The sequence below is a fragment of the Panicum virgatum genome, chromosome 3K, assembly GCF_016808335.1.
Source record: "Panicum virgatum strain AP13 chromosome 3K, P.virgatum_v5, whole genome shotgun sequence".
NCBI lineage: Eukaryota > Viridiplantae > Streptophyta > Magnoliopsida > Poales > Poaceae > Panicum > Panicum virgatum.
This window is the reverse complement of record NC_053138.1, coordinates 63,413,227-63,440,357: the sequence shown is the minus strand read 5'-3', so window position 1 is coordinate 63,440,357 and position 27,131 is coordinate 63,413,227. Positions and strand designations below refer to the sequence as shown.

Genomic DNA, 27,131 nt, shown 5'->3' with positions numbered 1-27,131 from the left:
AGCCACAACCATAACCAACCAAACCCGAGATGTCACCACGACAGAGCTCGGTCGCATGTCTACCACCACGGTAGCGCATGCACCAACACATCCCATACTGCCCTGATCTCATTATCAACCCAGTTTCATTATTTAATAAGATCTGATAACATGCAGGTCTGGCAGTAAATCAACATGCAACATGGCTTCATTCAGTGGTTTATCTCATTCTCTCAGTGTTTCATCTCATGACATCCCTATGTCTATCAAGTTTTAGTTAACCTCACTTAGGATCAAGCATGGTCAACGTAAAGGATCGATGAGACTTGCCTTCGCTTTCGTACGCGTCGGTGGCGGCGGCTTCCTGGTCTCCTGGTTCCTCCGGACTCTCCTCCGGAATCGATTCTATTTCGACAGAGTCGTGCGCAAACAATCATACAAGCAAAGTAAACATACATCAATACATCTCACAAATATTGTTGTATTAAATAGAGTTTGATTTTAGATGAATTTAGGAAGAAGAATCAATGGAATCGGAGTTGGCATGAGTGAGATATTGTAGTTGAAATATTGGATGTTTAATTAATCCTGAAAATGACTTAACATAAATAGAAGGAGTTGCACGTGGTGGCTTTGGTGGATCCTTTTTGGGCTGCTCGACTGGTACTTGGCTGGTGGGTTTGTTTATCTATGAATGGGCTCGATAAAAAGAAAAAGGATGAGCAGGTTACGGGAAGGAACACGGAACAGGGACTTCGTCCCCTTTTTCCCAGTGCCGCCATGGCAGCCAGCACGAGCTCTCAGAGCTCCATCTGAACGGCGCTTCCAGCCTCCATTCTCGAAGCTGAGAGCATGGGGAGAGAGAGGAGGGCGAGGGGGTTCCACTTTGGTGGCTCCGGGCATGGGTGAGCGGGTGGAAGGTGGTCGGCCACGGGCGGCCATGGATGGCGGCCTGCGAGCTCGCGGAAAGCTCACTGGTGGAACAGAGAGAGAAGGCTGTGGGTTGGGGATGGTCTAGCAGGGTGTGGAGATGCTTACCTCGAGAGGAATTGAACCAAGGTGGCTTGGTTGGAGAGATCAAGAGATCGACGGGGCTCTGTACCTCAGCTAGAGGAAGAAGAAAGGGGTCGGCTCGGCTGTGTGCTGCAATGGCGGTGGTTGGAAGTTGTGCGGGGCGCAGCGGCGAGACTCAGCTCGATTTATAGGGAGCAAAGGCGGTTCGCACGGGAGAAAAATCTCGGCGGTGCACTGTGCTCGACGACCGCCGCACAGAGCGTCCACGGCTTCGACGCTCGGCAGGACGACACGACCCATGGTGAAGCACCCTTCCAGCGTTGATTGCGGCAGCAGTACAAGCGACGGGATGGCTCGGGCAGAGGCCGAGCGGTGCGCCGAGCATCCCGCGGCGCGTGGGCATGGCACAGGGGTGTGCTGCAGCGCAGCGCATGGCACAGGGGAGGGGCATGCGTGAGCAGAGAGCAGGAGGGAGAAGAAGGAAGAAAGGAGAAGGAAAAAGAAAAGGGAAAAAGAAAAGGAGAGAATGGGAAAAAGAGGAAAAAGGAGAAAAAGAAAAGGTGATGTCGGCGGAATTCGCGGCGGGATTCGCGGCGTCGGTCGCGAGCTGAGCGTGGCGTCAACGAGAAGCGACGCGCACGAGAAATGAGGAGAACAGGAAAAGTTTAAGCGATGTTTGATTTTGGTGTCGGGACAGAGATTTGATTTTTGGTATCCGGGCGGCGAATTGCCGGAAAAATATTCGAGCTCGGCGATGAAAATATTTTGAAAAATATTTTTAGCGAGTAATTTAATTTGGTGAATTTTTTTCGGGATGTTACAAAATACCCCTTGACTTGTGTTAGGTCAAGTGCGGCTTTTGTAATCTGTTCGTGGACTCTCTGTTTCTCCAGGCCGCCGCCCCTGCGTCTTCCTCCCTCTGTTCCTCTCGTTTGAGTTGATTTTGTCCATGGATTGTTGAAACCTTGTAAGGGATTTGATTGGGAAAGGAGGCCCTATCCTCCTCGTTCCCTCTGGGCTTTTGATTCGATTCAATCCCCTGGTTTTGTGCCTTGTGCAATGGATTTTCTATTTCGTTTTTGGCACACTTGATTGAGAGGAGGCTACGAGTTGTTTGTTGTGATTTCCGTGCATCTAGCCTTGTCCTACGCCTTCTAGAATCACTAGTTCGTTCAAATTCGAGTTCTTGAGTTTTTGAGAAAACCCCAATCCCTTTTGATCTCCCCCATAATTCTCACGAATCGTTGATCTTTAGGACGAGATCTTTTTGAGATATGTTCACGGGGTAGGGGCGAAGCAATCCCCCAAGTTTCATCGATTTTCGTGGTCGTTTGCTCGAGATTCACTGTTTGAATCCATTTTCTCGGGGGTTTTCTGGGTGCTACCGGTCAGACCGGTAGGCATGACCGGTCAGACCGGTCTGCGTGCTCTTGAACTGCTGCGATCGGTCAGACCGGTCCAGTGCACCGGTCAGACCGGTCCTGGCTGTTCAGATTAGCTATTTTTTCGATTTGCTTCCGGTTTGCTGCGTGGTTTTGCTCGCTCGTTCGAGGCCTTTTGTGTTGGTTTAGCTTTTCAATAGCTACTCCAAACTTTGGTCAGAACGCTTGAGGGTTTGGGCAATTTTGGGACATAGGCCGACGATTCGAATTCAGAAGAAATTTTGATCGGCTCCCATTCACCCCCCTCTGGTCGCCGGCTTCGGTCCCACAATTGGTATCAGAGCTTGGTTGAGGTTTTCAATACCTTAACCGGTTCGAAAACCACTTGGCGACCATGGCGAGTCTTGGTAAGATCCCGGTGTTTTCCGGCGAGGACTATGCCTATTGGAAGGTTCGCATGAGAGCCTTCCTGCAGAGCATGGGAGCCGAGGTCTGGGAGATTACCAAGAACCAGCTTTACGAGGTGCTGTCTGTTCGGACCACGCCTCTTCAGGTGACCCAGCACGAGGCTAACGCCAAGGCCGTCAATGCCTTGTTTGCTGGCGTTTCTCGTGCGGAGTTCTCACGCGTCCAGGGTTTTCAGGAAGCCCACAAGATTTGGACGTGCCTTGAGAACTACCACGAGGGTACACCTCAGGTGAAGGCCAGACTGTTCGAGACTCACCGGCGTGAGTACGAGAACTTCACACAGGAGCCGGGTGAGAGCATTGACCTGATGTTTAGTCGTTTTCAGTCGATTGTGAACAGGGTCAATGCGAACAGATCTGCTGGTGCCCTTGAGTACACAGAGCACGAGAAGGCCCTCAAGTTGCTTTACGCACTTGATCGCTCTGTGTGGGATCTCAAGGTGAACACCATCATTGAGTCTGCTGGCTATGAGACTCTGACGGTGAATGAGCTTTTTAGCAAGCTCAAGGCCACGGAGGTGGATAACCAGACACGAGCCAAGCTTAATGGTGCCCCTCCTTCCAAGAGCGTTGCTCTTGTGACTGGCCCAGGTGGATCGAGCTCTAACGCTAACTCTGCTCTTGGCTTTTCTCTTGCCTCTTTGCCTTCTGTTTCAGATGAGCAGCTGGAAACGCTGGGCGATGACGACTTGTGCCTCCTCATCTGCAAGTTCCAGCGCGTCTACCACAACAGGCAGAGGAAGAAGAATCCCGGGTGCTACAACTGCGGCGATCTGAACCACTTCATCGCCGATTGCCCCAAGAAGTCCGGCGGTGGCCAGAACAACTCCTTCGACTACTACCGCCACCGTGACCGCGACGAGGGAGGCTCCAACAAGGAGCGTCGGCGCCACAAGCACCGCAGTCGTGACCGGGGAGGACGCTTCGACAAGGAGTCACTCAAGAAACGCTTCCAGTACAAGGCCAAGAAGTGGGAGAAGGCCTTCCTGGCGCAGCTCAGCGACCTCGACAAGAGCTCCGACACCGACCGCTCTTCTTCACCGACCTCCGACAACGACGACAAGAAGAAGAAGAAGCGGGACAAGGAAGCCACCGGCTTCATCGGCCTTTGCTTGGCGGCCGGTCGGCGCAAGAGCTTCTGCACCATGGTGGGCGAAGCTGATGGTGCTCGTGCGTCTTCAGGTGGACACGCTACACCGACGCACTCCGGCTCTTCTCCTGGATCCGAGAGCGATTCAGAGGTAAACTCCACGATCGACCTGCTTGATACAGAGGTTAGGGAGTTGTACGCCGCTCTCGACAACCAGAAGAGGCTGCTTAAGGAAGCAGCTAGAGAGCGTAGAAAGCTTAGGGCTGAGCTGGCTTGTGCTAGGGAGAAGTCTAGTGAGGATGAGTGCGCTGGCTGCATATCTCACATGAACGATCTTGTTGCTCTCCGTGCCAAGTATGATGAGAACGTCGCGGACTTAGATGTTGCTAAGATTTCGCTTGTTGACGTGTCTCATGAGCTCGCTAAGGCCAAGCATGAACTAGAACTGGTTAAGGATGATCCTATTGTTAGCGATGTGCTTGAATGCGAGGAGTGTCCTATCTTTAAGTCCGATCTAGCTTCGTTGCAGTCCAAGTTTGCTACTGTTGTGTGCGAGCTAGAGGAGATGAAGTCTAGGCCAGTTTTGCTTGGCGCTTGTAAGCTTTGTCCCACGCTTAGGTCGGAGCTAGAGGAGAAGAACGCTTTGATCAAGTCTTTTGGAAAGACTAAGGACATAGAGTCTAGCCCACCTATTGACTGCTCTGTGTGCCCTGGTTTGATCTCTGATTTGGATAATCTTGCGGTAGAGAAAGCCAACTTGGAGAATGAGAACACATACCTTAGGGCGATTCTGAGTTGGGTTTCTAGCAGTGAGCCGCAGTTGGGCATGATGATTAAGCAGTTTAAGCGTGGTGATAGGTTTGGGGTCGGTTATACATACACGAAGTCAGACTTTGACAGGTTGTATGGTAAGATTGGCAAGGCTGCTAGAAACACTGCTAGCACAAGCACGCAGCCTTCGCTTGTTGACCCCGCGGATGGTGTGCTTAAAGAACCACTGAAAGCACCTCCGCAGAAGCAGGTTTGGGTTCCAAAGCCCAATGAGCTGAGGAACTCCCTCGACACGCTCCCTGCTGCCACAGCCCAGGTTGCCCAGAAGAAGAGGGCTGCTCCTCCCCGTCCGCAGGCTAGGCCTCCACCTCCCAAGCGTGAGGTGAGGTACCACTGCGAGTTCTGCGACAGGGAAGGTCACCTGGAGGAGTTTTGCTTCAGGAGGAAGCGGGCTGTGAGGAGAGAGCAGGAGAGACTGAACACGGACATGTACTCTGCTCGGGTGCATGGTCCTTCTCGGCGTGGTGATAGGCGAGATGCTAAGGCACGCCGTGTAGGTGGAGGTTATGGAGACGGTGGTGGTTACCGTGCTCCAGCAGGTGGTCGCTTTGCCGGCCGTACTCCTGGTCGTTTTCAGTACGGCTATGGACCACGAGACCGAGGCTTTGGAGGAGGTTTTGAGGCTCCACGCTTTCCTCGCGGTGGTGTTCGTCAGCCTCGTGGTAGGCGGGACAGGGGATACGCTTTGCCTGACTTTACTTACCCTTCTGTAGAGCAAATGGCTCGTCACTGGTTTGCTTCTCACTTTGCTAACCCCAGTGTCGAGACGTTTGCTCCTCCTTTGTCTCGATGGTGATGCAGGTTGGAGGCCTGGAGAATATGTGCTCCATGGATCTTGGTCTTATGCAGGTTTGATCAAGACTTGATGGTTCTCCAAGGCTGATGGATAGCCCATGGTGGCTGTTGTATCCTATGTACATTTGAGTTTGCTCTGTGAGTTCTTTGTACACTTTCTGCTTGTGACTTGTTATAGATTCTTTATCTCTACTTGCTCTGCTTGCTAGGTCTGTACTTGTGCTTGGTGGACTAGCCACTCTGTATGCTAGTTTTTGTGGTTTTCATATTGTCATGACTCTTGCTAGCTCAGGGTGTGTGCTTTGTTCGGTTCCTCTCATGCTTGTGTAGCTTGTGCTCCTTAGGTCTGGTTGCTAGCTCAAGTATCTTCTTCATATAGTCTTGCTGCCTTGGCTCATGTTGTTGAGTGCCTTTAGACTTTTCTAGGAATATCTTTTGTCTTGATATGTTCTAGAGTGTCTTTTGGTATACTTTTGCATGTAGCTTGACTAACACCTAATCGTTTGCTTGAGTTTTGCTCTGGATTTTTGGTGTCTTGGTCCTCTCGCAAGCAGGCTAGCGTAGCGCTTTCTTCCACAGAAGCCGAGTATGTTGCCGCTGCTAGCTGCTGCTCCCAGATACTTTGGATGAAACAAACCTTGCAGGTTTATGGTTTGAGTTTTGGTAGGGTTCCCATCTTTGTAGACAACATGTCAGCCATTAGCATTGCAAAGAACCCTGTCCTACACTCCAGAACCAAACACATAGATATCTGATTCCACTTCCTGCGAGATAACTATGAAAGAGGACACATAGACCTGATCCATGTCCCTTCAGAGAGGCAAACCGCAGATATCCTCACCAAACCGCTAGAGCAGGACACCTTTGCTTGCTTGCGAGGGGAGCTTGGGGTTTGTTACCCCTTTTGATCGCTGACTTTTGTTTTGGTTAGCTTGGTAGGTCTTTGTTTTGCTTCTCTTTGTTTTCTAGTTTTGGTAGTTGCATTGCGCATATGCATTGTACATTTTTGCATTTTGCATTGTCTCACTTGCACTAGCATTCTTGTATACATTGCTATGATCTTCTAGTGCCTGCTAGTGTGAGTTGATAAATTTGATCATGTATAGCTTGCTCCACTGTGTATATGACATCATCTGAGTTAAGCTATTTTGATTTGAAAATCTGAAAACATGATCACCCTGTCTTGGCTACTAGCATGTTAGGGCGTGTTGATGTTCTTTGCTATCTTATTCATGCTAGTGTGCCTTTTCGTTCAGCAATTCATACTTGAAATGATCTAAATCTGATAAAAATTGCTTGAACTGCTCATGAAATGGATTGAAAAGATCCAGGTGGGATTGCTTGTCGCACTGATCGAGCTTTCGGGACGGCTCACTTTGCACTTGTGAGAACCCGGGTAAGGCTGTGCATGACTGAAACGAGTGCTTTAAGCTTCTGACTGTCTGTTGGCATAGGCTTGGCCTCGTTGCTAAGTAAAGCATGACAAGCTTTCAACCCCTGGCATTAAGAATTGCTTGATACAGATTTGATTGAAAAATGAATGTTCGCAACATGTTTTGGCTGGTTTGGCTCATCTGTATGAGTTTGAGTAGCACTGCTTTCCATTCCCTACTTGTTAGTGCTAGATCATGGGTGATGCTTTTATTTCTCCTAAACTGAACTTGCCTAGCTCTAGACTGATTTGATATACCCTGTTGAGCTAGATGCAGGTCTTGTTTATGGATGCACACATGCTGGAGACTAGATGTTGCTCATATCTTTGTATCCCTGAATGCTTTCACTTACACCTCCTGCATTGCATTCATTGCATAGCATCTGTTCAGGGGGAGTCTTAACTTCAGGGGGAGCTCTAGGTCTTTGTAGCCTTGATGTGTGCATGTGCCAACAAGGGGGAGAATTTTGAGAGAAGTGATCGAACAAGGGGGAGACTTGTTTGATTTTTGAAAAACTTGTTGAGCACAGGGCTTTGTGAGTGCATCATTTTGGGAGAGTTGCACTTGTGAGAGGGAAAAATTTTGCTTGGGGAGTTTCTGCTTTGGTTTTGGCTCCTGGTTTTCTCATTTTCCCTCTGCTTCTTGTATGACTGCGTCGAGCGTTACCTCTGTCTTTGAGGAGTCATGTTTTAACTTTTGATCGATTGCGTCGAGCCGTTGCCCTTGTCTTAGGGGATCGATCTTTGCTTGAGTAAGTGACTGTTCTTGCCTTTCTGAGCTTTTTGTCACCTGCTTGAGTTCTTCTCTTTCGTGCTTCTTTGTTCTTCTTTGGTTTCACTTCTCTTGGTTCGTTTGTGGTGTGTTGACAATGCACTCATCAAGGGGGAGATTGAGGAATGTTGAGTACTCTATCCTTCTTGTGATGAGTGAATTGTCAACCGTGCGGTGTGATCGTGCGCTTGGTCTTTGGATTGCAGGTACACGGGCGTCGAGTGTCGACGGGGAGCTGCCGTGGAGGTGCTGTGGCCGATGGACCGTGCGGTGGACGGCGGTGAAGGGCAGCCGGGACCGGAGCTCGGACCGGGCGGCAGCTGTGGCGTCCACTCCTGGATTGAGGGCGCAAGCGGCGACGGAAGGCGGGTTTCTTGGTTTGCGCCATAAAACCAAGGAGGCGGACGGCGGTTGAAGACGCCAAGTCGTGGAGGCACGGGCGTCGGTCTCGGGACTGACGGAGGCGACGGGCGTCGACGGCATCTAGGGCCTCGCCGCGGGCGAGGAGGTGACGGGCGTCGGACGGCGTCTAGGGCCGTCAGAAGGCCGAGGCGGGAACGGCGTCTAGGGCCACGGCACTGAGGCGGGAATCTTCCCGCGCGTGAGGTTTTTGGCGGTTTTCTCAAAACCGGCCACCTACCCGGGTTTCGCGGACCCTCCAAAACCGCGGACTGGATCTTCATCAAGACGGCGGCATCGCGGAGAAGACTTCGTTTCGAAGAAAGAATCTCGGCCGTAGGATGAGATCGTGTACAGGGAGTGCTGCAGGCCAACCGGTCTGACCGGTCCCTGGCACCGGTCTGACCGGTCTAACCAACCGGTCTGACCGGTCCAGCGTACTGGTCTGACCGGTCCCGCGGGTATAAATACCCCTTGACTTGTGTTAGGTCAAGTGCGGCTTTTGTAATCTGTTCGTGGACTCTCTGTTTCTCGAGGCCGCCGCCCCTGCGTCTTATTCCCTCTGTTCCTCTCGTTTGAGTTGATTTTGTCCATGTATTGTTGAAACCTTGTAAGGGATTTGATTGGGAAAGGAGGCCCTATCGTCCTCGTGCCCTCTGGGCTTTTGATTCGATTCAATCCCCTGGTTTTGTGCCTTGTGCAATGGATTTTCTATTTCGTTTTTGGCACACTTGATTGAGAGGAGGCTACGAGTTCTTTGTTGTGATTCCCGTGCATCTAGCCCTGTCCTACACCTTCTGGAATCACTAGTTCGTTCAAATTCGAGTTCTTGAGTTTTTGAGAAAACCCCAATCCCTTTTGATCTCCCCCATAATTCTCACGAATCGTTGATCTTTAGGACGAGATCTTTTGGGGATATGTTCACGGGGTAGGGGCGAAGCAATCCCCCAAGTTTCATCGGTTTTCGTGGTCGTTTGCTCGAGATTCACCGTTTGAATCCATTTTCTCGGGGGTTTTCTGGGTGCTACCGGTCAGACCGGTAGGCAAGACCGGTCAGACCGGTCTGCGTGCTCTTGAACTGCTGCGACCGGTCAGACCGGTCCAGTGCACCGGTCAGACCGGTCCTGGCTGTTCAGATCAGCTGTTTTTCCGATTTGCTGTGTGGTTTCGCTCGCTCGTTCGAGGCCTTTTGTGTTGGTTTAGCTTTTCAATAGCTACTCCAAACTTTGGTCAGAACGCTTGAGGGTTTGGGCAATTTTGGGACATAGGCCGACGATTCGAATTCAGAAGAAATTTTGATCGGCTCCCATTCACCCCCCTCTGGTCGCCGGTTTCGGTCCCACAAGTTGCTCTTAGGTTACCAAAAGTAAGATCCGCCATTTTTTTAGTCTATTTAGTCGGTGCTGCTGGAGTAGAGACTACATTTTGGGTGACTAAACTTGAAAAGTAGATGACTAAAATGAGTTTTAGTCATTCAAATTTAGTCACTCCACTGGAGTTGCTAGATCAGATGGCAGCAACATACAGCTAGTAGCAGCTGCAAGCCTGCAACAACAGCAAATCATTCAATTATGTGATTAATTTGGCTACGACCTCCGATCCCGTCCTCTGAGAGCAAGAATTATAGATGCGCCTGCTAGCCGGCGACTTGTGCTCCAACTCAGCACTAACGCGCCGCTTGTAGTGGCGGGTCCACGAGCTTTTAATGTGCTGCGCCCTTCAGCAGCAATGCGCAGCCAATAGCAGATCGGAAAGCACGTATGCGCCCGCTTACACCGGCGTCTCAGTATTCGCTCGCCTCCTTCTCTCTCTTCACTTCTCTCTTCGCCAGCTAGGCTTTTTGCTGACATGTTCAGCAACTCGCCCGACTAGTCAGCCTTATAATACCTGCTCTGATCCTTCACACTACTGTTAATTTGTGCTCTAGCTAGGGGTACATGGCCGCCTGTCTCGTGATTCCCGCGGAACTGATGGTGATAGATATAAATGCACGTACACTTGGTGCCTGACCTACAAAGATAAGGCAAATCTCAATGGAAGTGTCATGAGAGTGTCATGAATATTACATTCGCTAAGATGTACTAATAATATGAGGAGATAGAAGATATGAGTGTCTTGAAATGTGAGAGGAGAGTCATCACCATGACACTCCATTGGCATAGTTCTTAAGATTACAGTTTAGACAACTGTGTCGATGACACTCCCACTAAAACTAGCTTAAGTTTAATTATTTTATAATAAGGTGTGCCATGCATTGCATGTTCATTCCGTACAAATGAACATGTTATGTTCATTCCGTACAAATGAACATGTTATGGGGTAGTAGTACCTGCAGCTAGCTACTTTTGCGATATATATGCCCCATGCATGCCACGCAACTAGCTAGTATTCTTCACTTCACCGTGGAACCATCGATCGAGAATATAATCGCCTCTGCCTACTGCCTCACCTTGAAGGCTCTGTTGATTTAATTGTCCATGGTACGGTGACACACACAGTTGACAGGGCGTGGTAACAAATTATATATGTATTATTGTGCGTGGGCCTAGAAGACCTTATATTCGGATGACTGTGAAATTAGGGCATGTTTAGATCTATGCCAAATTGTAAAAGCTGGGTTTGTAAACTAGCTTGTAGGATTGTAAAAGCGCGCTGGACTGCTGTTTGGATCCGATCCTCGCAGCTTTAACAAGCACAAGCTTGTAAAATTAAAGCAAGACATATATCGAGACACCAATTTGTGGGATTCTGAAAACTGGATTGTGAAAGCTGAACCAAAAGTTTGGATTATTAGGCCCTGTTTAGTTCCCAAAAAATTTTCTAGAGTACCCGTCATAATGAATGTTCGGACACACGCATGGAGCATTAAATGCAGTTGAAAAAAACAAATAATTACACAGTCTAACTGATTAGCATGAGATGAATCTTTTAAATCTAATTAGTCTATGATTAAATATTATTTGTCAAATAACAACGAAATATGCTATAGTACCAAAACCAACAATTTTTCACCAACTAAACAGGGCCTTACATGCTGAATTATGGAAGTTGTTTGGATAGGCAAGCAAGCAACATCAGGTGAGGGGCTTATCCGTGCCTGGTCTCCTCTCATGGCTATTTTCATGATTGGTTGAGAAAAAGATGGAATGACTACTTTAATTATTTATTTATGCAATCAACTATTTGTAATCTCGGACTTCTTCTACCCTGATTGACATGGCTGCCCTCCTGCCTTTTTTTCTTATAAAATAAAAATATAAAAAAAGAAAAAGATTGAATGGCTTTGCGTCTGAAGTCCCATTATTCTCGCACCCAGATCCAAGCATCAAACATGGTATTCGGCCCATCAAGACCAACAGATTCGGCCCTCTCAGCCCACCACACCAACCGCCCTCCCTCTCTGTCTCTCTCTCTCGCTTCTCCATTCTCCACCTGGGGGGAGGGGATCCTTCAGATTTGGTGGCCTCGCCGGCGACGGCCGTGAGCAGGACGGCTTCCCCGGTCTCTCTGTTGCGCCTGCCGACTGCGAGCTCGATCCAGCGGTTTTTTCATCCCGGGCCAAGGCCACGAGCGGGACGGCATCCTCCTCGTTTCTTCACAGGTGAGCGAAAACAAAAGGAAATAGGATTCTTTCACCGATTGCTCAAAGTTGTCTCAACTTCTTTGCGCTAGTTCATAGGATGTTTTGCTCCCGTGGTCGGTGGTTGCTCCTGTGGTCTGCGGGGTGATTCGGAACCAAGTAGTGTCTGCTAGGAGTAGGAGTTGAGTTCAGTCGATTGCAACACTCTGAAGTGAAGGGTGCTCTTGCAGTTCCTGTAGTTTCAGAATGAAGCTACTACCTTTGAGATTTACAATAGTTGAGATTTCGTGTGAGACGAATGTGAAAAAAAGGGAAAATATCCAGTCTGAAAATTCCGTGCCAACTTACGCGTCTTGTAAAATTGGTTGACAAGACCGAGATTTGCTCACAGCAGATAAATACCGCTCTTTTGCTAAATCTGTGAGGCAAGCTGACGATTACAGTGTTAAAGTTTCACTCTCGCTGTTGTAATGTTGTTTCTGTTTGTGACCTTGCACAGCTGTGTTGAATTGAACCCCGGCGATGATGCTCGAGTACATGGTGATAGTGACCTGAGCGAGACCACAAAGCTTGGCTCTACCGCATTGAAGAATTCAGTTCTCTTTCAAACTCTCTTTATCTTCCTTGCCTCTTGATTCAACTCCTGGGCCGTCCCTCCAGGATGGGTCTTCTCAGCATCATCAGAAAGATCAAACACAAGGAAAAGGAGATGCGGATTCTCATGGTGTAATCATTATCCTCTGATTCCAACCCTTTTATTTCTCCCACAGCCCCAGCAAACTTATACGGTTATTTATTCTTGGGTTTAGATGCAGTCTATGTTCGCTTTCTGCATTGAAGGATTCCCATTATCGAGTCCTTGGTTCACAATCATGATTCTTTTTGCTTTTTGGTGGGTCAATGATGCGATAATTTAGGGGCCTGGACAATTCAGGTAAGACAACGATTGTGCTGAAGATCAATGGGGAGGACACTAGTGTCATCAGCCCCACCCTTGGCTTCAACATCAAGACCATCAAGTATCAAAAGTATGTATTCCTTTCATTTTATTTTGTAATAACTGTTTAGTTGCTTAGATCATTGTAATGCTATACCACACAACCAGTGGCGGATCTAAAGTTTTAGTACTGGGTATGCCGCGACAATTTTTTCATATAAATTTAGTATAACAACATCAACAAAGCCTTTTAATCCCAAGCAAGTTGGGGTAGGCTAGAGTTGAAACCCAACAAAGACCATTATTCATGATTCTGGCACGAGAATCGCGGCTTTCCAAGCACTCCTATCCAAGGACAAATCTCTAGGTATACTCCAGTCTTTCAAGTCTCTTCTAATTGTTTCTTCTCATGTCAACTTCGGCCGGCCCCTGCCTCTCCTCATATTACCGTCGTGCTTTAGGATACCACTATGCACTGGTGCCTCTGGCGGTCTCCGTTGGACATGTCCAAACCATCTCAGCCGGTGTTGGATAAGTTTTTCTTCAATTGGTGTTATCCATAGCCTATCCCGTATATCATCATTTCGAACTCGATCCATCCTTGTATGCCCACAAATCCAATGCAACATGCGCATTTCTGCAACACTTAATTGTTGGACGTGCCGCGGTGCCGCCTTTTTGTAGGCCAACATTCCGCACCATACAACATTGCCGGTCTAATCGCCGTTCTATAAAACTTTCCTTTTAACTTCTGCTAAAAATCTGCTAAAAATTTTGGTATATATTAGTATAAATAACATGTGAAGTCTTAAATTCAACAATTAAGAGCTATAAAATATGTAGATCTAAAATGTGCATAAAAGAAGCTTGCACATATAAAATAGTTCAAAGATGGTTCATCTTCAAAGAAGTCTCGGTTATGTCACCTTTATCACTTGGATGAAAATGTCCTATTTAACGAGTATGATTAAACAATCATCTAACCACACTATCACCTAACTTATTTAACCTAAAGCCTTTGCAAGAACAGAGAACGGGTATATGCACGAAAGAGGCGACCAGGCACGGAACACTTAGTGAAAAATTAGACACGTTCACATGAATTTAGCAATTTGCCTTGGAGACTGTCAGTGGACTGGTTCACTAGAGACCTGGCCCTTGTCCCTGGACGGGCAGCGGCGGATGCTATACGACAGGTAGGGGATGGAAGGCTTCAGGCCGCAAGCGGCCGGAGTCCAGCGCGGTTGTGCCTCATGCCCTCTCAAGGAGAATTGGAAGTGGAAGATTTTTTTAACACATCATCCACTAGCCCACAGGGTATGCCGCGGCCCTAGTGGCATACCCCGTGGCTCCGCCACTGCACACAACAAATTGCTGTTTTGTATTAAAAAGTATTCTGAAATGCTAATATCAACCATAGAGCAATGCTAATATTATAACCATAGAGCAATGCTAATATCAACCATAGAGCATCCAGATTTGAGTTGATTGTGATGAAATTGCAAAAGCATTTTTTTAGGATGACTCAATAGTAGATCATTTTGTTAGAAGTATCTTACTAGATCATTTTCCTAAACTGTTGGAAGTGTCCACTGCATTTCACCTTTTCCTATCTGCCAGGACTTGCTAGCCTTCCTCAAAGATAAACATTACATGACCCTTTTGCAATACAAACTTGTTGTTTTTAAATTAGTGATGTGGCAGTCATAATGTTAACAGCCATATGTACAAAAAAAAAAGATCCTAGCCAAATAGCAATTATTAGCTGACAGCCTGACAGTGAAGGTTATCCAGCTACACCACCCCTCCAGCAGTGGCATACATATAAATATTTTGGTGGTTCTTATATTAATGCTTATTTTCCAAGAGTGAACCATTTTGATAGTTCTTCAAAACTGTATTTTGGCATCAATGTCAGCGTAAGCAAGCTAATGCATAACGCTCCCATGGAAGCAGTTGTGTCTTTTTCTCTGGTCTTATGGGAGTTTGGGAGTCAAATGCACAATTTTTTATAATGTTTCCTTGGAAAGAAATGGCAGGAAATTCATTAAGCTAGGAATTGGAAAATGTTGATGAGTGGTCTACAGAACCAGGCCGCCCCCATCTTAGCAGTTGTGAATAATTCCAGATATAATGCAATATTGACAGCGGAAGTTGAAGGCGTGCCTCACCTTGTTGAGGACAGCACTATATGTAGTCAGAGTTTGCCTTCTGGAAACGCCTTGCTGTTGTGGTTTGTGCTTCTAGTATTCGGCTAACTGCAATCTGCTGTTATTAGGATGAATAGTTGAAAATTAGATTTATTTGCCAAAATTTCAACTGCTGCTTGAAACTTATGGTAACCTGGTCATGCAAAACACCTTGAGGTACAGAAATGAGATGGGTCAAAAATTGCTGCAGATTGACGAAATGATGGTGGTTGTCCCAGGTACTCGCTGAACATATGGGATGTTGGGGGACAAAAGACTATCCGCTCATACTGGAGGAATTACTTTGAGCAGACTGATGGGCTGGTTTGGGTAGTTGACAGCTCTGACGTCCGGAGGCTTGATGACTGTCGTGCGGAGCTCCACAATCTACTGAAAGAAGAGGTGCATCATCTAGTCAGCAATGCTGACAGTTAGCTTCCTGCTGACCACTATTTTGGCCCTCAAGTCTAAGTTATCCGTAAATGATGTCATGTTCATTGACTTACTGTTCACCGTCAACTACGGTTGTTAAGTCTTTTGAGTCGTGATCTTGATTGCAGAGACTAGCCGGAGCTTCTTTGTTGGTGTTTGCAAACAAGCAGGACATTCAGGGCGCTCTGAAACCTGCAGAAATCGCCAAGGTACTCGTCCTTCTGATGGTGTTTCTCAAGTTCATAGTATTATATATCTGCCTGTATGCATCAAGTCCAGTTGAGCGTTAAGCCACCAGATTTGGACAGAGAAATCCGACGAGCAGTGTTCGTGCTGCAGCCGTACACGTGCGATCTTTGGGATCCTGTAGTGATTTGGTTGGGGTGGTTTTTCAGGTCCTGGATCTGGCAGCCATGGAGAAGAGCCGGCACTGGCAGATCGTCGGCTGCAGCGCCCACACCGGCGACGGGCTGCTTCGGGGTTTCGACTGGCTCGTTCAAGACGTCGCCTCGCGCATCTACGTCCTCGACTGAATACCTGAAGAGAGTCCCTATCTTATGTCGATGATGGAGTATCGAGTTCAGGATTGTTGTGCTAGACTTGACTCGATGCAAGAGACTGAAAAAATCAAATCTTTTCACTCGGTAAATCTTCAGGGGAATCTTGTACTGTACTTGCTATTATTAGGATTAATCATGTAAAATCCAAGTTGGATTCTATCTCTGGGATGGCAACTGGAAGTCAAGTATTCGAAGATTAGCACCATCTGTGAGGATCTTTGTCATGATTAGTACTAATCACTTCTCCCCAGATTTCTGGTGATTAGCGTCAACTTTTGCCCAGATTTGCGTGCTAAAGCTATGCAACTTTATCCCAGTGCTCCTCACTATCAATTTATCCCAGATTTGTGGTGAGGATCTTTGTCATTCATTGACACTCCAAAGCAAAGAACTTCGCAGCTGACAAGACAATCTGTGGCAGCACCAAGTAGCAACTTTTTTTTCCATTCGATTAACTGAAACGGTAACAAGTTACACAAGATAACAGCATCCAATTCCAACACCCCGGTTCATGGGATGGAGGTCAAGATAGCTCTGACAGACAACATGACCACTAGACGAACGAGCTTGCGATCAAAAACACAGATGGGCAACAACGAACACGAAAGACACCAAACACAGGTAGATCATGGCACAGGATAACTCAGGTAACAGTAGCAAGGACAGGATAACTTGGCCACGCGGGCCCCACCGCTCAGCTCCTCCAGTTCCCATCGGAGTTGCCGTAGCCGCCGCCGCCGCCGCCACCGTAGCCTCCACGGCCACCGTAGCCGCCGCCGCCGCCGCTGCCGTAGCCACCGCCGCCCTCGCGGCGCCCGTAGCCGCCGCCGCCGTAGCCACCGCCGCCGTAGCCGCCGCCGCCCTCGCGGCGCCCGTACCCGCCGCCGCCGCCGCCGCCGGAGCGCGGGCCGCCGCGGGACTGGGCCTCGTTGACGGTGATGCTGCGGCCGTCCAGGTCCTTGCCGTTCATCCCCTCGATGGCATCGCGCATCGCCTGCTCGCTCGAGAAGGTGACGAAGCCGAAGCCGCGGGACCTCTGGGTCTCACGATCGAGGATGATCTGCAAGGGACGGCACGAGCTCATGTCAGAAAAATAAAGCCCCCCAGATCTAGCTCGCGATACCATCCGCCGCCGCAGATCTGGCCAGCTCCCCCGTTTCTCCTCCTTGAAAAATTTCGTTTTTCTTCCCACCGAAAGGAAATCATGAACAGAAGAAGCGAGGGCGGCGGATCGAGGAGATGAGATTACGGGACGGACCTTGGACTCGAGGACCTCGCCGAAGGGGCTGAAGGCGTTGTGGAGCGAGTTGTCGTCGGTGGCCCAGGCAAGGCCGCCGACGAAGCAGCGGTACTCAACATCCGACGCCGCCATCTCTTCCTCTCACCCCCAAGAACCTCACGAACCCGGACCGAACCGAACCGCGAACCGGAGGGGGAGGAGAAGCCAACCCACCTCTGAGAGAGCACGAAGAAGACGGGGGCTCGCCGGGTCTCGCTTTATAGCGGAGACGAAGCCGCCGCCGCCGTCGTGATCGGATCGGACGGCGATCAGGTCAGACCATGGATAAGGGCTTGGTGGGCCCACGTGTCAGCGATGAGGTTTGGTGCCTTTGGGATTTGGAATATCCGTGTCCCAAGTGGGAGGTATTCTTTTCTCGGCCGCTAAAGCTACGCGCACACGGAAATGGCACACGTCTAGCACTTCCCTTCAAGCTTGTTTATGCTAGTAGCAAAATAATAATTTATCTAGAGCAGTGTTAATAAATCTTTAGTGAGATGACCTTGATAACTTGGAAGGTATTTGCTTAGATGAGCTACTGATCAAACTCCACCGTGTCTAAATTAGGCAAGTTTCAGTGAAAATTTTATGGACACAGATATTTAGATTGGAAATTAGATAACCATGTCAGATGAGTTTCATGGTGATAAAACTTTCATCACATCCCATGAAACTTCATACTTCTCTCTTCTTATCATGTCAGCAAAATTAATAATATTTAATGTCATAAAACTCTTCATAAAATTCTCACTGACACTGGCCTTAACTTGTCACTATCTTGTGCAAAAGTCTAGAGCGAGCTGGTCCGAGTGCATGACTAGTACTTACTAGCATTCAAGTAATTGTTTTTTTAACACATGCTAATCCTCAAACAAAGTTCCCATCTGTAGCCTCTTGTGGGAAAGAAGGATATGCCCACTTTGTAGTGATCGGAATGAATGGTGCGTAATTGACTTGACTAGTATGGCTAGGCAATCGGGTAATCGAAAAATTCGGGTGGGGTAATTCGGGTTCTTTAAATTTCGGGAAAAATCAGAACCCGAAAATTACCTGAGAGAAAATAGAAACCCGACAATTCGAGTACTCGATATTTCGGGTTCGGGTATACCCGAAATACCCGAGAAACGCATCAACAACACGGATCTCCTCGTGGTGTCGGCGGCGACCGGCGGGGTATTGCTTCGTCGAGATCCAGCGATGCCCCCTCCCCTCCGATGGAAAGCCTCCAGAGCTCCCCAAGCACACGTCTTCGACCTGCTCCTGCAGTCCTGTGGTCGAGAGCCTTGACGACGCCATGGATTTGAATCAACCATGCTCAGATCGGGCGTGGGGTTGCGCGCGAGGAATCGGTAGGCGCAGCAGCGGGTGGCCGGGGGTTGGCTGGCGGGGGCGCAGGTGCCTGACGCAGCAGGCCGCGCCGTCACAGCCTCGTAGGCCACTCGGTGGCTCGTTGTGCGGAGATCCAGAGAGAGATCGAGAGAGGAGAGAGGACACATGAGAGATGAGAGAGGATAGATGACTCGCAGGGAAGATATTTTGACGATGAGAAGAGAAGAGGACTCGGCATGAGATTGACGCAAATATCATTTTAGTCTTGGTGAGCCGTGCGGAGCTATGAGATTGTGGGTTTGGTGGGCTGAAACTACAAGCACATGCTAGTATTTGGTGTAATTTTGGCCGGGCTGGAATGAATGATATAATTGGGTTGGACTGTTGTTTGGGTTTTTCGGGTATACTCGAATTACTCATAATAATTTCGGGTACTGTGGATTGAAATCTGAAATAGGATTCGGGTTTTTCGGGTTCGGACTCGGATTTCGGATGATGTGCCCACTCATATTGACTAGTCTAGATTTGCCAAAGGATTTGATGATGGTGGCGGTGTCGGCATACTCTAATGGGGGAGGGAATGATTGTCCCCGGAGCACAAGTCCGTGTGTGTAGGACCCTGACGTTGTGGGCCAGGCCGGCCGGCCGGCCCCTCGTGTGGTGGTGGGGCCCATACTGACCCGCTTTTGGCGCTGCAGGCAGGACGGCGAAAATATCTCGACGAGCCAAATGACGTCCCTACCCCCGCAAGGCCCCGACCGGCAACGCAACGCAAAGGGCGGCAGAGCGGTCGGCAAAGGACGACTTGGAACCCACCGCCGCACGCGACCAACGGGCCAGGTGCCATGGATTATCTTTCTTTTTTTCTGAACAATAATTGCCATGGATTATCTTTGAGAAGCGCCCGCGATGGTGATTAGCGTTAAGGCGTGTCGCCATCATTCTCTTGATCTCTTCCGGTCTCCCTTTTCAGAAAGTGAAGAGAAAGATTATCCATCCATTTACAGTCGCTCGCTTCTCGCATCTGATACACTAGATTGCAGTAGACGCGATTTGTTTTCCAAAAGGTGGAACTCGTGACAAAGTTTTTCCGTTTTGCAACAAGAAAAGTTTTTTTTCCCCATCCATGACAGGTGACGAAAAGACGAAAAAAAAAAGAAAGCAAAATGAAGGTCCCACCGAGATTTGAACTCGGGTTACTGGATTCAGAGTCCAATGTCCTAACCGCTAGACCATGGGACCGCTTGGAGAGCAAAGAAAAAAATTAAACTTACTTATTGTTACTTCACCCAGGGGCCTACCTTCACCGTCAGCTAACGAATAATGACGTCGCTTGCCTTGGACCTTATACGGATTCCGAACATCAAGAATCAAATAGTTTTACACAATGACTTGAAGAGACGGTGGGTGGGATTGCCACGGCCGATGCTTGGATACTTCACATGCCCATGTTACTTGTTTTCGAGAGAAGATAAAAAAATCTACTATGTATGACTATAGAAGATATAATAATATTACAATCCCTTGAAACACGAACAAATACTTCTCATTAGTTACTACTGTATGTACGTACTCCTATGTCCATGGACTTGATTGAGAATCTTAGACTACCCACACACGGACCCCAATGCTGAAATTACCACTTCTACCGACGCCGTGAAACCTGAAATGCACAGCATCGATGCTGAGTAAGAAATATATTAATTAATTTACTTATTTAGTTAGCCTTGGCGTCCTCACATACCCTGGTGCTCTTTATTTTAGATTCACTGGTCCGCAGTGGTTGCCTCGATGCCCGAACCTCTCTCTCTTGTTCCGGCATCGATAGGATGATAGGAGCCACGTACAAAAGTAGCAGCTCCAAATCACATTTGACATTTGGGATCCAACTCGTGCTTCTTTGAGACCATCCCCAACCCTCCTAGAAAAATGGTGTTCATAGCATTAATAAAGTTGTCCCATAAATAATTTGATGACATGACAAGAGAGTTAATAAGAAAAAACATAGACATAGTTTCTCAGGCAAGACACCATGTCTATACAAGAACAAAAAAAAGATAAGAGTGATGGAGTGAGGCAAAGAGAGTGAAGAAAAAGAATTGGATAAAATTTATTTTCTTTATTTACCATATAAACTATGCATTGAAAAGATAGTATCTATGCATAGTTTTTTACCTTTTTTTTAGACACCACGCCACCTATTGATACCATGGGTCGGGATGACCTTAATCTTTTGCTTCCACCGTTCGTGGCCTGCGCTAGAAACACGTACTCATCGGAATCCGTCTTCTACGCACCGTTCGCGTAATCTGCAGCGGGCACCAACCGCACAGGAGCCTGACCAGAGTGACCACTGCGCCCCGGCGGCGGCTGAACCCAAACAAAACCCCGATGTCGCCGGCGGCGAGGCGCCTCCTGCTCGCCCGCCGCCGATGCCTCTCCACGGGCGCGGCGTCATCGGCCTCCGCGTCGTCGCAGCTGCCCAGGGGCAAGCGCTGGGACGCCGTGGTGATCGGCGGCGGCCACAACGGCCTCGTCGCCGCCGCCTACCTCGCCCGCGCAGGCCGCTCCGTCGCCGTGCTCGAGCGCCGGGGCGTCCTGGGGGGCGCCGCGGTATCGGAGTCCGACCTCGTCCCGGGCTTCCGCTTCTCCCGCTGCAGCTACCTCCTCAGCCTCCTCCGCCCCGCCATCCTCCGGTAACTCGCCCCCCACCACCACCACCAAGACACGTCTTTTTTGCGATTAGGCAAAACCTCCGCTGCCGTCAAATTCACGCATTTGTATACTTGCGCGTAGTGCATTCCGCAATCTGTCAATCAATGAGGCTAGTTCTGTTTGCTCAACTCTGAACTTCCGATGCTTTGCGTTGTATGTGGTGCTGATGATACTACTGCTGCTGTTGCCGGTGCTTGCCTGCATATTTAAGCGATCTGGAGCTGGAGAGGCACGGGCTGAAGCTGCTGCCGCGGAGCCCGTCATCCTTCACGCCATGCCTTGACGGCAGATACCTGCTTCTTGGTCCGGATGCGGAGCTGAACTACTCAGAGATCAGCAAGTTCTCCAAGAAGGATGCGGATGCATACCCAAGGTGCAGTTTACCTTGGAATGACCTTAGATTAAATGTTTGAATTCCTGCTGTTTGTATGTACATTTAGCTCTTTAGAATGATACTGGCAGGATCTATATGTGAATGTGTAGGTATGAGGAGCAGCTGGAGAAGTTCTGCAAGCTCATGGACTTTGTCATTGACTCGGCTCCACCCGAGCTGAGGCAAGACTTCCACGCCTCTATGGTTGATAGGATGAAGGATAGGGTCGACAAGTCAGCATTCTGGGGCAATCTTCTTCGGCATGTGATGCAGCAGGGGCAGAAGAACATGGTGTGAGTGCTAAGTACTGACCTCTCGCCAATGCTCATGATCCGCACCATTTATACACAATGCACTGTATGTAAATTTAGTAGCACCCTTTCTAAAAAAAATAAAATTGTGGTTCGCAGGGAATTCTTTGACCTCCTCCTCTCGCCGGCATAAAAAATCTTGAACTGCTGGTTTGAGGTCGAAAGCTTATTTCCATCTGTTCTTGAACACTTCTGTTCATCATGTGAAGCAACTGTGTGATTGCTTTATTGCAATTGACAGCCTGCACTTAATATTCTTATACCTGCGAACAAAAAGTCTTCTTATTGAGTGCTATCTACTACAGAGCGAGGTTTTGAAGGCGACACTTGCAACTGACGCAGTGATAGGTACCATGGTAAGGGTGCTTTGAATGGACTAAGCAAATTCTTTTCCTTTCCTAGACTGTTGGCATTTCATTGTTGCGTCTCCCCTCTGCAGGCTGGTGTCAACACTCCAGGTTCTGGATATGTTCTCCTGCACCATGTAATGGGGGAGACTGGTGGTCAACGTGGTGTTTGGGCGTATGCTTCTAACTTTGACTCTTTGAGATGCTTATCTTCGTTATTCTATCAAACTATGGAAAAACATAGCCTTCACTATTCTACACTTGAATCCATGTACTGATGCACGGACCACTATGATCCTAGCATGGATTAAACTGAACCGAAGGCCAACTGCTGTGTATATCCACTGGCTGGGCAAACAAGTTTTCAAGGATTACTGTTATAGAACATGGCATCATACTATTTAGTCAAATCTGCTCATTAGTATGTTGTGTGCACTATTAGTTGTTTCGTTAGTTCCCCTCTGTTTCAAATATTTAGAAAACTTGTTATTTGATTAAAGAAAATAATACACCTGATTCAGGTATGTCCAAGGTGGTATGGGTTCAGTGTCATCAGCTATAAGCAAAGCAGCTCTTGAAGCAGGAGTACAGATTGTAACAAATGCCGAGGTACTTTTCCAACTTTTTTGGCATGATACTAGCTTTTTGATATGTAAAGCTGCTCTTTGGCCGATCAAATTTCATAAATTGAAACAGAAAACGAAATGGTCAATTATTAAGAACTCTTAACTGGATTAGGCCATTTGTAATACATCATGGCTAACTAACAACTACAACCCAAAGCTTTTCTTTCCCAAGTAAGTTGGAGTAGGCTAAAGTTGAAACCCAACAAGAGTCGCAAATCATTTGTTAATTTTCGTAATTGTGCTTTACCTTCCATGTTTGGTACCATGCTTGACTTGATCCATTGTTCATGTCTAGGTTTCCCAAGTGATGGTTAATGAAACTACAGGAAAGGTTGAAGGGGTGAGTCCTCCGATCAACCTGTACTGTAAGCATATTTCAATTCATTGCTTTCTACCTCTTGAAAGATTGGGATTTGTAGGTAGCTTTGGCTGATGGAACAGAGGTGCACTCGCCAGTTGTTCTATCAAATGCCACTCCATACAAAACATTTGTGGTAAGAAACTCTAAGGTTTATAACATGGCGAAGATCTACAGCTCTAGTTTGTGCATAATTAAGCAAATTTTTCAATACTGATATCTGGTCTCTTTTGCAGGACCTAGTGCCTGTCAATGTTCTTCCAGAGGACTTTCTCTCAGCTATTAAGACAGCAGATTACAGCTCTGTAAGAACTTATGGGCAAGCGTAATTTGATCTGTTCGTTTTTAACAGAAGAATTGTACCTAAACAATAGCCAGTGAGTTGAAAAGCACCATCATCATAACCATTTTTCTCGAACGCTCATCATAACCCATTTACACCAACATGCCGGTCTGTGACATCCTTAAATGGGGAAACTTTAGAAAACTTAAAATCTTGGAGAAAGTCAGCATGTTGTTGATTATAATATTGACATTATAATTTGTTTCTTCCACTTTTCTTCTGCTCCATTCATTACTTTCTATATGTTATTGACTTCTACTGTCTCCAAGATGCATCTTGACCATGACTTTTGATAGTAAAATAGATTTTTTATATATTTTATGGATTACTTCTAAGATGAATAATTTCGACACTGCACTGATCAATAGTGACCCCAACAACTGGATACTGTAATATTGATCGCTAATAATATGATATGAATTCTTTGTGGCAGGCAACAACAAAGATTAATGTGGCTGTTGACAGGCTGCCACAGTTCCACTGTTGCAAAGACATGAACCCTGAAGGTGGTCCAGAGCACATGGGCACCATACACATTGGGTCTGAAAGGTATTTAACTGATGTTACTCCACCTTCCTACTTTGACAACGTCCACCATGTGATACATTGTTGTGTTCAGTTGTTTTTTATCCTCTTCTTTGCAGTAACCGAACAAACAAATTCTGTGCCAAATACCAGGGGCGGATCTACAGGGTATGCCGGTTGGGCCATGGCATACCCTGTAGATTCAGCCAGCCCAGCCCATATAGTAGAAAAGGAAAAAAACTGACTTCTTCTCCCGATGGTCCATGCGCACAACGTTTCTCCTTTTGCGTGTCTCCACCTCCGACCTGGGGCCAAACACCATCGCTCACCACCACACACCGACGACGGCGCTCCTGCCGGACTGGGAGGCAACTTTGTGCACAGTGCACCAGACTCGATCGTAGATACGTAGTACTGTCTTGACTTCTTCCATCGTCCTGCGATTCCTAGTGCTTGCTAGCTAGTGATCTTCAGTGATGATCGAGATATCAGTTATCATCATGCAGTTATGATTTGCAAATTGTGATGGATGAACAAATATGTACATATTATTGATATTGTAATTTATTTTTGTTTCAAACTTATTGAAGCGATTTAAAAATATTATGAGATATTTTTAAATATACGATAATGCTTTTAGGTAATTTGTAATTTGTATGTCAAATTTCTTGGCAAATTTTATATATAGCTGTTTACCATGTTGTATTTGGACTGTTGGATTGTTGGTTTGGCATACCCTAAGTTGAAATCCTAGATCCGCCACTGCCAAATACTACTAAATTTCTTATCTCATCTATGTTCATGTATTGCACAGCCTATGCGTATCTACACGAGCAGGGCAAGGGAAATGGTCTCTTAATTCAAGGGTGTCATTGCTCTTTTTGATAATAAATTGTGCTATTCTGATATAGTGCCCTTCACCGGTTATTTTAACTTTATTTACCAGATTTGTTATCTGCATGAACTGATTCTGCAATTTGAGAGTGTGGGGAGTAGGGACCAAATGACAGACCTGGACAAGTTAGAGGACTGGCTGTGCATTTTACTCTTGACATAACTATGTTCTTACTTGTGCTTAGTGCCTAGGATAATGGAAGATCGTAATCATGCTAGCCACAATCATGTTATATGACACCTCCCAGGTTATAGATAGTTTCTCATTCCTTTATCACAGGGTAAACAAGATGATATGGACTGTCATGTGATTGTGTGAAGAACTATTTATTAAAAAAAGTGTCACTCTAACAGTTATTCAGTATTTTCTGCATACTAATATGGAACTTCTATTTGTTCTCCAGCATGGAGGAAATCGATCTTGCATATAGAGAAGCTGCAGGTGGCGTCTCATCCAAAAGACCTGTCATAGAAATGACAATTCCTTCTGTCTTGGATAAGACCATCTCCCCACCAGGTATGCAAGTTTCTTGTTGCCTTATCATTGCAGTGGCATAATCTACTGCTAAGGCATATCTCATTATCCCAGAATCCCAATAGAGCAAGAAAGTACATGGGGGTATTCATCGTTAAACTAGCATCGGATCATAAAGCCACTCTTTATGTGTCCAAAGCAATTTTGTTCCTACTCTGACACAATTTCCATCTTTTGTGTTGTCATTTTGATAGGTCAGCACGTTATTAATCTTTTTGTTCAGTACACACCCTACAAACTTTCAGAAGGCAGCTGGCAGGATTCTAATGTCAGAGTATGTTGACCCTAGTCACGTTTTGATCTCACTATCCACTGTGTTAATTGCCCTGCACACCCCCATGGTTCACACAGGTTGTTGTGTATATTGCCCAACAATACTGTTAGCCATTGTCAATAAACACCATCTATGGAGAGGTATTTTCTGAATTTATTAACAGTTTTGATGGAAACCGATTTTCAGAAATCCTTTGCTGAGCGGTGCTTTTCTTTGATTGATGAATATGCTCTGGGCTTTAGCTCATCTGTGGTAGGCTATGATATGCTGACTCCACCTGATCTTGAAAGAGAGTTTGGTCTAACAGGTAAACTCTTTCCACACACAAACCTTTTTCTTTTGCATGCAGTGCATGCTTCATCCTTTTGATGTTTTGTTTTACTGGTTGAAAACTCAGCTAAGCAGACATGATTCACATTTGACAGGAGGCAACATTTTCCATGGTGCAATGGGCTTGGATTCTCTTTTCCTCATGAGACCGGCCAAGGGGTGGTATGTCTGCAACTCTGACGTGCATATCAGTTTTCTCTTAATCCTTCTTCTCCCTTGCCAATCTTTGAAGGTTGAATCTCAGAAGTAATGGATTTAGGATCAATGATTAGCCTCTTTGCACTTTGAACCATACAGGTCCGATTACAGAACTCCTGTGAAGGGACTGTACCTCTGCGGGAGCGGCGCCCACCCAGGTGGTGGGGTGATGGGTGCGCCAGGACGTAACGCTGCCTCTGTTGTTTTAGAGGACCTGAAGGCAAAATAGATGTCGAAGTGGCATGGCATTTTCAGGGAAGGCATCATTCATTTAGCATGTGTAACCGGTAGTGTCATGTCATTCATTTAGCAGCGTGTGCCCCCCATCTGATTTCGAATATGGGGTCGCACAAGCTTTTTGATGAGAATCGTCACATTCATTGTGATTGAGGGACCTGACGTTGAATTCAAATTCTTAATCTTCTGAAGAAACTCCAATGTCGAAATGAAACAAAATGGTGATAAACATTTTCTGTGTTTGAACAATGAACAGACCGGTCTGGAAGAAGTTTTGGGCATTGCCAATACCGCAGAAGGTGAAGATTTTTGTGTATAAATTTTACTTTATATAAATTATGTACGGTGAATAAGGAGACCTACGGGGCCACGTGCTTCGACAGGACCGAAAGAACCGGCGCGCATGGAAAGGAAAAAGAATGGTCATACGGCTTTATACCGTTCTTCACAGCTTCATTGATTTTCGTGTGAAGACCTGATTTCAAGCAGATGGAGCGCTCATGTCCTCTTGCAGATGGTATACTAACACATCGCATGGGCGTAAAAGAGCTAGATTCGACGTTGATCTTTCCAGTAGTGTTTTCTTCTTGTTTAGACT

The 27,131-nt window shown here is 47.1% G+C and overlaps 2 protein-coding genes, 1 non-coding gene and 1 pseudogene across 4 annotated transcripts; 2 read left to right on the top strand and 2 right to left on the bottom strand.

Annotated features, from left to right (window-relative positions):
* Window positions 1-11,527: 11,527 nt before the first annotated feature.
* LOC120700225 (ADP-ribosylation factor-like protein 2) lies at window positions 11,528-16,096 on the top strand. The gene is made up of 6 exons (XM_039984443.1): window positions 11,528-11,762; window positions 12,241-12,467; window positions 12,659-12,769; window positions 15,107-15,269; window positions 15,428-15,508; window positions 15,695-16,096. The coding sequence occupies exons 2-6, from the start codon at window positions 12,403-12,405 to the stop codon at window positions 15,830-15,832; spliced, it is 558 nt and encodes a 185-aa protein (XP_039840377.1). The 5' UTR covers window positions 11,528-11,762; window positions 12,241-12,402; the 3' UTR covers window positions 15,833-16,096.
* A 176-nt stretch (window positions 16,097-16,272) lies between these two features.
* On the bottom strand, window positions 16,273-17,338 carry LOC120700226 (glycine-rich RNA-binding, abscisic acid-inducible protein-like). Of its 2 annotated transcripts, XM_039984445.1 has the most exons (3): window positions 17,118-17,338; window positions 16,722-16,919; window positions 16,273-16,691 (listed from the first exon to the last, which is right to left on the bottom strand). In XM_039984445.1, the coding sequence occupies exons 1-3, from the start codon at window positions 17,229-17,231 to the stop codon at window positions 16,554-16,556; spliced, it is 450 nt and encodes a 149-aa protein (XP_039840379.1). In that variant the 5' UTR covers window positions 17,232-17,338; the 3' UTR covers window positions 16,273-16,553. The 2 variants fall into 2 exon arrangements, with proteins under 2 accessions (XP_039840379.1, XP_039840378.1); XM_039984444.1 differs by having other exon boundaries at window positions 16,273-16,919.
* Window positions 17,339-19,637: 2,299 nt separating this feature from the next.
* Window positions 19,638-19,709, bottom strand: TRNAQ-CUG. The gene has a single exon. It is a non-coding gene; the product is annotated as a tRNA-Gln (tRNA).
* Window positions 19,710-20,778: 1,069 nt separating this feature from the next.
* On the top strand, window positions 20,779-26,821 carry LOC120700224 (annotated as a pseudogene).
* Window positions 26,822-27,131: the final 310 nt, after the last annotated feature.

Bases quoted from the DNA above. Each gene is read 5' to 3' on its own strand.
- LOC120700226 (XM_039984444.1), bottom strand. From the start codon at position 17,231: ATGGCGGCGTCGGATGTTGAGTACCGCTGCTTCGTCGGCGGCCTTGCC. The intron at 16,920-17,117 runs GTCCGTCCCGTA...CGTCCCTTGCAG, and splicing joins GCGAGGTCCTCGAGTCCAAG to ATCATCCTCGATCGTGAGAC.
- LOC120700225 (XM_039984443.1), top strand. From the start codon at position 12,403: ATGGGTCTTCTCAGCATCATCAGAAAGATCAAACACAAGGAAAAGGAG. The intron at 12,770-15,106 runs GTATGTATTCCT...TGGTTGTCCCAG, and splicing joins AAGACCATCAAGTATCAAAA to GTACTCGCTGAACATATGGG. The intron at 15,509-15,694 runs GTACTCGTCCTT...GTGGTTTTTCAG, and splicing joins AACCTGCAGAAATCGCCAAG to GTCCTGGATCTGGCAGCCAT.